This window comes from Emys orbicularis, chromosome 4, assembly GCF_028017835.1.
Source record: "Emys orbicularis isolate rEmyOrb1 chromosome 4, rEmyOrb1.hap1, whole genome shotgun sequence".
Lineage (NCBI taxonomy): Eukaryota > Metazoa > Chordata > Testudines > Emydidae > Emys > Emys orbicularis.
Window position 1 is genome coordinate 141,192,387 of NC_088686.1, and position 10,477 is coordinate 141,202,863.

At 47.1% G+C, this 10,477-nt stretch overlaps 1 protein-coding gene across 2 annotated transcripts in view; it reads left to right on the forward strand.

Annotated features, from left to right (window-relative positions):
- The window catches only part of ATP2B4 (ATPase plasma membrane Ca2+ transporting 4), a 96,938-nt gene extending 88,467 nt beyond the window's left edge, over positions 1-8,471 (forward strand). Inside the window, exons 21-22 of one of the 2 annotated variants that reach the window (XM_065403992.1) lie at positions 1,037-1,126; positions 8,166-8,471. In XM_065403992.1, the coding sequence (XP_065260064.1) occupies positions 1,037-1,126; positions 8,166-8,471 (396 nt within the window). The remainder of the gene's footprint in view (positions 1-1,036; positions 1,127-8,165) is intronic. The other variant, XM_065403993.1, reaches the window with a different exon arrangement.
- The last annotated feature ends 2,006 nt before the right edge of the window (positions 8,472-10,477 follow it).

A 10,477-nucleotide genomic window follows, 5' to 3' on the forward strand; every position in this document is an offset into this window, starting at 1 on the left:
GGGAAATGGCGGGGATTCTTTCACGATTGCCCTCGCTGATCGCAGGAAAACGTTCCTGCATCACAATATGAGAATGAAACAAGGAAATGGCAAAGCTGTGCACGGAATACCCACTGGGATGGTCTGGGAAGCTGCGTGCCGTTCCTTGGGGAGGCCTTTTTAATAAGGATCATGTGACTAGGGCAGTGGCCAAAAACACAAGGAAACTGCAAGAACACGTAGCCTCCTGGTTCTACCTGTATGGACCAAGAGATAGCTAGGAGAGTGAAAATTCAGAGCTGTGTAAATCCCCAGGTGTAACTAGCTACTGCTCTGAGCTACCTTCCTTGGAATGTGTCTGCAGACTGACACTGCGGCTGCTTCCTTATTTCATAGCTGATGGTTTTTGTTTCTTTGTTCTTTATATTTAGGGCATTTGCATAAATCACTGTGTGGTTCAGGGCCTGATCCTGAGAGAGGTGCTGAGCATCTGTGAGCCCGTTTGGCTTTAGTGGGAGTTGTGGCCGCTCGGCGTGTTTCTGGAGTCAGCCCCTTACTCAGTCCAATGAAAGACATGACTGATTGGAAATGCTTTTCTGTCCCATTGCAGTTTTCTAGAATACGGGCTGCACTTTGTGTATCAGTTGCCAGCTCACACGTACACCCCCCACCCCCACCCCCTCTCTCTCTTTCCATACCTCCTGCACGTTGCCTTTATGTACTAGATCCTTTTCCCTGACTGCCCCACCCCCTTTGGGTCTGTAAAGATTGCATCTGATGCAAACTCTATAGAGAGAGAGAGGGAGGGAAAGGCTGAAAGCTAACGTCTAATCTTTGCTCCATGTCTCTGCTTTTGGATCACCTGCCAAAACTGTATTTACGGGAATGTAATCTGAAATGGGTTTTTCCTTTCTTCTCCCTGCCCACCTCCATCCTCTCTTCCTTATCGTCTGTTTGTGTCTGTCCCTGTCTGCCCAGCCTCCCCTCCTTCCCACCCCCCATTCCTCTTGGTCTCTGACTGTGGGGCGAAGCTATCTCACTCTCTGATTCTTTACAGATGGACGTAGTTTACACATTCCAGACCGGCGCCTCCTCTTTACAGGGAGCCCTCAGGAGACAGCCTTCCATCGTGAGCCAGCACCACGATGTAAAACATGTTTCTAGCCCAACCCATGTAGCTCTTTCCTCCGTCAATTCCACTCCCACCACTTCTGCTGCTGCTGCTGCTGCATCTCCTACTGCGGGCAGTGAGTGATAGTCTCTATTACAATGCATGACTTCCTAATAACCACAAGAGAGCACTTGCATCGACCTAACGCAACCTGTTCTCTCTCTTCCTCTTTAATCCTTGACTTGGCCCAATGGTTCCTTGTCTCGATGCGGGGGCAGGGTGGAGAGGCCATTTGTTTCTTTTAAAGCTGTTGCATCTTTAACCATGTTTAAAACCTTTCTGGTTCATTTCCTTCTCTCCTCCTTGTTGCTTCTTTTATCTTTTCTCCTCCTTGCAGGATTTTGATGGATGTTGGTTTGTTTTTTTCCTTCCCATGGGTGTAAAATTTGAGGTTCTTTAAAAGAACCGTGTGGGTCGAAGGACCCCAAATAAAATGGGGGAAGCCGTTCTTTCCACAAGTCAGGATTTCTGACATGGCTCCCCTCAAATCCTCTGAGCTGGTGGTTTTACTTAAGTCTTGGTTTGTTGGAGGCCAGTGGGACCACTGAGCTTTAGCGCTAACTTGTAACTGAACAGCCTCCCGATTGGCCTTCGCAATAACTTGCACATTGCGTGAGCCACAAGTCACTCGAAGTGACATCAAGCCCTGTGCAGAGGACTACTGCTTAAGTCCCCCACAAAGCCCTGTTATGAGGTCTTAGGGCCCTAATTAGGTCAGTTCTTAAGCACGTGCTTAAATCCCAGTCAGTTGGCCTTGAGGACATTTTGAGAGTTAAGCACCTTTTAATGCTATGGGGCCAATCACACGTGCCCAGAATATCAGACATTCCAGGACTTCTGGGCACAGTGTGGGCCTACCACCACCTGCATGGCACCCAACCCCCTCCACATGACTTTGCATGCAAGGTCATGCCACACGGGAGGCTGCCATTTTGAAGAGCGTGCCACCCCGCCCCCACCAGCGTGACCTTGCACATACAGTCTGTGTGAGGACATGCCGGGGGTGGGGGGACAGCATGCACTTAATTATGGCATCCCCCGTCCGATACCAGACAAAAACACATCCAGTCCTGTCTCGGACAGGGGACAAACCACCTCAAAAAAGGACTGCCTGGTTCATAGGCAGACAAATGACCTCCCTATTTAATGCTGTCCTGAGTAGGAAGCATATGTGTAAGTGCTTTCCTGAATTGGGGCCTTACATGGGACGGTGGTGGCATGTAGGCCTGTTTCTGGGCCTTTGAATTTCACCCTGTATGTGCAAATTAGGTAGATCACTTAGACAGCTGATTAAAAATCTTTTTTTACAGAATCCCATTTTCCACTTGCATGTGGAAACACCTGGCATTGAGCGCGCCAAGGTTGCAAGTGCACAGTTGTTAATGCCTCGCTCTTCTATGGCACTTTCCATCCATAGACCTCCAGGTGCTTTGCAAATTTAGATGCCAAGTTTGAAAATGTAGCTTCTTTTTTTTTAATTTTTAAATCAGTTATAAAATGGAATGGGAGAAATCCTGGCCCTGTTGAAGTCACTGGGAGTTTTGCAATTCCGTGAGGTCAGACTTTCACCCAAGGAATGTATAGGGATTTGCCTTTTGTTTACTTCTGCCTCCATGCACCAGCATAATAGGTTTCTCAGAAGGAAGTGTTCTTAGTCTGTAGCATTCGCAGAGGGGGAGAAACATAGTGGATGTTGGTGTGTCCCACCAAAACACCATTTATGCTCATTGATTAATGTTCTACTTGATTGCGGGAGGGAATCGATAACTTGCAAGGATAGCATGAGCCCTACCAGATAACAACTTTCCCAAAAGCTAAAACGGGTTGCTAAGGGTTCCCTCCATTTTATCTAGACTTGGCTCTACTTCCTTTCTGCTGTTCTCTCTTTCTAAAAACTGTATCCCTGATAACAGATTAACTGAGCCCCTCTGACTTCCCCTTATTATTTCCTGGTGGAAAGTCCTACTGTGCCAGATCTCAGCAGTCCTGAATGCTGTGTTACTGTTGGGTGGTGATGTAACAAAGGGGAGATCTCACAAGTGAACCACAGCTGGTGGCTTGTAGATTTAGGCTTTGTCTCCACTGGGAATTTTTGCCCTGATTGCAGCTATCGGTGTCCCAGCTCCACCGAGCCCCTAGTCTGAATAGGGTAAAGCACTGCGAGCCACACCTTTGCACTGGTGCAGTTTACCTCAGTTTCAAGGAGCGGTGAGCTCGGCCAGTACAAGTGGTAGCTTGACCTAGTGGTTTGCCTGGGTTCACCTAGTCCAGGGGCTGGAATTGGGGCAAACTCCCAGTGTAGATGATGCTTGAGATGCTGTGGAAAACTTGGAATCAAGAGGAAAGGCAGGTCCTTGTTCTGGGCATGGAAGATGGGTGTTCACGCTACATTTTCAGAGAAATTGAAACATGTCATTGACATCACCCTTTGGGTGTCTGCATAGACTCTAGCCACTCCTGTGGATTGCAGAAATTTCTGCATGGGAAGTTCTTAAACAGTTCAACTCCCCATGAAGTGGCCATAATTCATGCAGTGCTCTGAAAGCTCGCTAACAATGGACAAACTTCCTACGGCTTGGGAGTGGGGGGATCATCTGGATAAGTTCAGATGCTTGATCCAAAGCTGAGGCAAAGGTGGGCTAGGTAGTCGTGCACCGAAAGGCTTTCTTGCAAGGAGCATCAGAAATCCTGCTTCCAGCTGGGCTGGAAATAAGACCAACATTTCTTGCAGTTTTTCTGAACTTGCATCTGAACCTAGAAGTGCTGAGTAGATGCTTGAAAACAAAACACAATGAGAAAAAGCCAGTGAAATGTTTCACCCCTCAGAGATGTGGTTCCAGTTTGGAGCAAGGGTTTGGATGGACTTTTATTTTATCCAGACTGGTGAACCCATCCCTAAACTGTTCCTCCTTTGCTTGTCTTCCTACCCGGAGATCCTTTAACAACGAGGTGGAATTTGCACTGGTTTTATGTTAGTTCTGCCGACAGCTTCTTATGATCAGCTGCAGAAATAGTGGGACCTGCCTGGGGGAAGGCAACAAAATATTTCCTTTATGAACTGAGTGGGGAATTAAAATGTTAGAGAAACCAAAACCATTCATGGACATCTGGACCAACCAGTTATGCTCTTGGATGGGTCACTGCCTGCAGAGTCAGAGCCCAGGAACTTTGGATCTAAAAGCATGAGCCTCTTCTGTCTGAGCTAAAGGAGCAGCTGTGCTCACTCAAGGGAAGAAGCAGACCGATTAAACCTCTGTATGTGATCTAGCCATGGGAGGGAGACTACGTGCCATGCTGTTAGTGGAGTTTACCCACTTGTGTTAAAAGCTGAAAAGCAAGTGATAGCGCCAGCTTTATTGGTGCACATGGATTTTTCAAAGCAGTCTAGGGGGTTTAGCCACACCTGATTAATGGAATGTGTCTAAATCCCTTGTGCTGCTTTGAAAATCTCTAAGCATTCATCGTTTTATGCAGATGTATCATTCTTGGTTCGTTTGCTTGGTTTTTGTTTCTTGCGCATTGTAGCGGTGCAGTGCATATATCTCTGAAGTCTGTCGATTGCTGATCTCTGGGGTTATCCCAGTGTGCACCTAACAGGATTGGAGTTTTGGTTGTTGGTTTCACTTTTTTTTTTTTTTTTTGGCGGGGGGTGTGTGACTTCAGGCTTCAGAGAAGTGGGTTTTTCTGGCACTAATGCCAGCATGGCTAACTCCCTCAAGCAAGGGCACCTGAAAGTTAGGAGGAGGAGTAACGTTAAATATTCTGATGGCTTCATGCCATGGCTGATGGAGGTGTAATATACAGGCATGATGCTGTACTGGTTAGGAGATGGACTAATGTCCTGGTATGCAATAAGGCCAAGAACTTTTCCAGTAGAATCCACAAATATCACCCTCTTTTTCTGGATATATAATGGGCCTCCATTGTCTTTTGGCCTACGTCTTTCCCAGCTCTACCTTACTCTTCCTCCGTAGCTTTGTGGTACCCTGCAGTGTGACGGGAGTTAAGAGAGGAAATGGGAGTACCAGAGTGCTCTGCTTGGAAGGAACCCCAAAGCACCTGGATTTCTCTAGCTGCTTCACCCAATCCATCGATCACAGACGTGCTCGAGTGAGAGAAGGCCTTGAATTCCAGCTGCCCCAATGTTGTCTACCCAGATATAACCTTCCCTTTTCACAGGTCAGGCCGTATGGCTCCCCACTGTGAAGGTGGACACTCAAGTCTTCCCCCGGATCTGTGTTTTTTGCTTGTCTTCCGGCCACTGCAAGCCAGTGTGTTGTGTGCTTATGTGTCCATGTGTGACATGAGGATGGGCTTGTTTCACTTTTATAGATGAAATGCTTTTGGCTTTCAAAGCCCTCATCATGCTGGTGTCAATGAGGATGTTCCATCAAAATGCTCATGGGTCATTATCCTGCTGCTTGGGGGCACCATCATCTCTTCAGGGTGGGTGGAGATGCCAGCCCAAAAGTGTGTCCCTGTTAAAGTGGGGGACACGGGCATCCTATAGGTTGACTTGTGAGGCTGTAAAGTTGGTGGGGGTCTCATCTCAAGCTTCCCTTTGTATAATGCCTTGTTTTCAATGCTTTGTGAATGCTGACATGCTGTCATTGTGCTGACACCAAAGATCTTTGGGGAGTTCTTTTATCTTGGGTATCTGGAAGGTGGTGATGGGAGGGGTTCTGGCTGGTTTCTCCAGTTGAGTCTGCTGGTGATATAGTAACCAACATCTAACCCAGTGAATCTCATGAGTGGTGGGTAGTGGTGTCCTGGTTTACCAGGATCGATAGCCTTTTCGCCAAGGTACAGTGAAGAAACAGTTTGTTTGAGCACTTGCGAGTGGAGGAATTGACTTTCTCCTTCCACTCCTCCTTCCTCTTTGCTTTCTGTCCATTTAGCTGGGACGTAGGGCGAGTGTTGAGAGAAGCTGGTGTAGCGTAGTGGTGCAGGCAGAAGCAAGGAGCTGTCATGGGCATGTGCATCTTCACAGATGTCAGCGCTTTAATGAAGTGCTCCACTCAACCCCTCCTGGGTTGGTCTAGGAACCAGAGGACTAAGAGCACTGTACTGATAACCTAACTCCACAGGCAGCATCTGAAAGCGGGTGGGCGAAGGTGACTCAGGGCTGGACGAAGGCACGGCTCTCTGCTGCTGGTGGGGGATGCTCAAAGGAGATATAAAGCAGTGACTTGAGAGTACACTGGAGTGGTAACAATTCCCTCCACTGCAGGAATCCCTGGGTGACTTTTTCATGGAGGAATTTATGCAGGAGGTGAGATTAGAGGATGGTCCTTTTTGCCCTCAAAACACAGAATCAGCTCAGTTTCCATCCGACGCAAATGGTTGATTAGAACTCCCCCTCCACTCGCTGGGGGAAGGAGCAAACCCAGTAGGTTGCAGCAGGTCACAACTGTAATGGGATGATGATGAACATCTTTGGAATGTAACTTTCAATGAGGGCTGACAGGCTGATGTCTAAGCTAAACCAGTGGCTGCAATTCCATGACACCTGGCACACACTAGCGCCCATTAGCTGGGGAAGGTTGGGAGCTGTGGACAGGAGTAATTCATGCAATGTGAGGCATGCCACTCTGACAGCATGGGGACTCAGGAATGTGGCCACTGGTTAATTAGAAATACTTTGGGGGGGGGGAAGAACAGGTGGGTAGCATTTTATTTTGCAATTTGGATCCAGATAACACTTTTTTCTCTGACCTCTCAAGGTTGAGAGAGTTTGTAGTAGTGGTTCTGGTTTTGTCAGCTCCATATAGAAGCCATTTAAACGTACGAGGATGCATGAATTGAATTGACGTTTAGAATGCGTACGCCTGAGTGTTTCTTGTGTACAAGTCACTCACGGGAACGGATGTGATCTTCCGCACCCAATGTCTGTGCATTGGCTGCAGTGGAATGACCTACATCGCACGCACACGCGTGGGTTTGGGGTGAGTGTGACCATGGAGAAGTCACCATCACCAAAAATGCAGTGTTACCAGGTCGCTGCCTGCTTCACCTTTGTGTGTTGAAAATGTGAATTGCACCTTAAACCTGTGACCGAATAAACTGTGACTTGACTGCAGGGTGGGGTGAGAGAGCTGTAGGCTTTCAGGCTTGGATTTTCAAAGGAACCTGAGGAACTTGTGAATGGGATGCCTTAGGCTCCTTTATAAATCCTGCCCAACTTGAGATGCAGAGGGCCTTAGAAGTGCTCAGAAGTGCTTTTCAGAAGTGCTGAGCCCCCATGACTGTTGTAGGAGCGAACGGGAGCTGTGGGCACCTCATGTCTCTGGAAAGCCAGGTCCAACACATGTCAAGCGGGGCACCTGAAAGCAGCGGCTGCTTTTGGAAACGCTAGCCTTAAAAGTGTTGGCGCAGGCAAGGATCGAAAGCTCCTGACCAGAGTCTAGGCTACAGCGTGGAAACTCGCACAGCTTTGGTTTCCTTCTTGCATGCTCGGCTGGGTACGTTTGTTGTTAGTGCCATCTGCTTGGATCTGCTGCTCCACGCGGAGTTGATGAAGTCATGACACCTTTAAACTGATTCCTTTTTATAGGTTTACAAAAAATAAATAAATAACTAAAAATGCATCACTTCCCATTTGCCTAGAAGCCAAATCACTGTGTGTCTAACCCACCTCTCTTTTGAGTTGTACTTCCACTTTTATTTTGTCTTTTTGTTAAATGCACAGAAGCGTGTGCACGCACGCACCAGAACTAATGCATTTTGATTTCCATTCATTTCAAAGTGATCTGTTTGGAAATGTTTGTCTTTTCTTACAGCTTCTGAAGTCGCCCCATAGTCGGTTGCCCCATCACACACCTACTCCTGAATTTGATCCATGTGGCCATCGTAGTTTCCCATAGTTTCTCTTATTTTTATTGAGTTTTGTTCCGTATTGTTGTAGTGGTGGTGTTGTCTTTTTTTATTTTTCACCTGAAGTCCCTGAGATCTCCCTATGGCCGCCTCTCACCTCTTCTCTGTTTATCCCCCACCCTCCACCCCAACCTCCTGACAGATCAAAGTGGTGAATGCGTTCCGTAGCTCTTTATATGAAGGCCTCAAGAAACCCGAATCCAGAAGCTCCATTCATAACTTCTCAACTCACCCTGAGTTCATCATGGAGGAAGACGAGCCTCAATCCCCATTCCTCGACGACGCAGAAGAAGACTCCAAGACTGACGGACTCAAAAACCAAGGTGGGAGTAGCCCAGGTGAATCCTTCTCCCTCAACCAAAATAACAATGCGGTGGACAGCGATCTAGCCGAGAACACCGTCCCGGAGTTTGAAAGCCCCTTAGACAGCCTGGAATCATCGGTTTGACCTTTGAACTTTGATACCCCCTTCACTTCCTTCACCCTGAGTCCTGTGTGATATCAGCACCAATAACTGATATTGCAGAGCGGTCACTTCATGTTAACTGCTCATATGTATACTGTTTTGTTTTCCTTTTATGATTTAGTGGCAGGAACCAGAGTACCATGGGTTGGGGAGGGGGGAGGGAGCAGTTTGCAGTGGGTATTTGCCCAGGTGGGAAACAGCCAAGTTGATATTTCTTCTCCTTGAGTCAGGTTCCGTGTGTCCATAGGGGTTTTTCATTTTGAAAAATGCATGTTCAAAGAAAAGGTTCAGATTGTCTTAAATAGTCTTACATGCACGCTCACCATCTGAGGGTGCATTTGTGGGGTGACTTGGGGGTCTTTTAGCTTGTGGGATTTGACCCCCGATAACGTCACACTGTGGGGCGGGGGGAGAAGCAGCATGAAGGTACAGATTTAAAAATTGAACAGGGGGAAAAATCTTGAATTGTGTTAAAGAGGAGGAAAGGGAAAAACCAAACAGCTATTCCCTGCGGGAGACTCTGATGGTTAGAGTATGTAAACCAGTCTTCCACCTTGAAAAAATGGTACCTAACCTTTACTACTTTTCTGTCTTCGTATGTGTGTGTCTCTCTGTTTCCAACATGCTAACTGTGATTAAAAACAAGGGAGGAGGGTGATTTAAGAGTCTTAAATATGTTGGCTAAGAGATGATTTGAAAAAGACCCTGCTTTGTTACAAAGCCCCACGGGAGATGCTGCCACCATTGCTGGGAATGTTCTCCAAGAACTGCCATGACTGGAAATAAGAAGTCTTACTTTCTGCAGATCTTTTTAAATGCATCTTTTTGCTCTTGAACTGTGATATATCGGTCGGCAGGATTTTCGATGGTCGGCAAGAGTCATGCGTAATTTAATAGCAAATCATTTCTGAACCACTTTGGTGAGCAGAGGTGTTTTTGCGTGGTTGTTTTTTTTTTTTTTTTTTTTTTTTTTTTTTTTTAATACTGTCATTCAATATTCCTTTGGCCCTGGAGTGAGGCTAGCTGCGGCTAAGGTTCATCCCAAAGAACATACCACGTGCTGTACATCTTTTTCAAAGCGGTGGCGGGGTCTGGATGGGAATTGAGTGCCAGCTGCTCATGGAACCGCTGGGGCAACTTAAGGCTACCCATCCTTGCTGGGTTTTGCACGTCCCTTAGGAAAGAGAAGAGACTGTAGTAGGGGAAGCCATATTTGCAGGGGCCATATCTGCACAATCCCATTCAGTGTACATACCCGCCTCATGATGGAATTGTCCTGTCTGTGTCTTTCTAGGGTTGGATGAAGCCGTTTGCAAATAGGGGCATCCTCCTATAACATGGCTGTCTTATTCCTGGGAAGGGCACCTCCTTCATCAGAACTTCAGAGGAGGCTTAATAGCTAGGCTTTGCCCCACTCTCCCTTGTCACAAAGGTCCCCTCTCCACGTTAAACCCTAATTTGCCTCCCCTCTTGCCTGGATCTTGTTGCATCTCAGTACTACAAGCAGATGCAAGAAATGATGATCCGTGAAGCTAAGGTCATAGCCAATGTAACTTACTCTGGAGAAATCCGTTCCAGGGTGTCCTGTGCTAATTGTTAATGTGTCTCTTGGGGTTTTTTAGGTTTGTCCCCTGATATTTAAGCTGTGGCAGGGTGAGAGGCCTGGGCTTCAGCTTTTGATCATCTGGGAAGCCATCAATGAAATAGTTCTGAGCAAACTCACTTGTGACGCCAAGAAAGGGTCAAATCATGAGTGATGGGAGATGTCTGCAACTCCTGTTAACTTCATTGGGTACTTTTTGTGCCTCTCAGAGTTTGGCCCTAGATTGGTGTCATTGAGAAATGCTGTAGAAGGTTACCTATTTTACCCCCTTATCCAACACTTATTCAATTAAAAGCTGTACCTGGAAGCAGAGAGAGAACCCACTTGCAACTGGCTGTATTAAAGGGTTTGTGACAAAAAGGGACAGGGGGCCTTGCCCGACCTC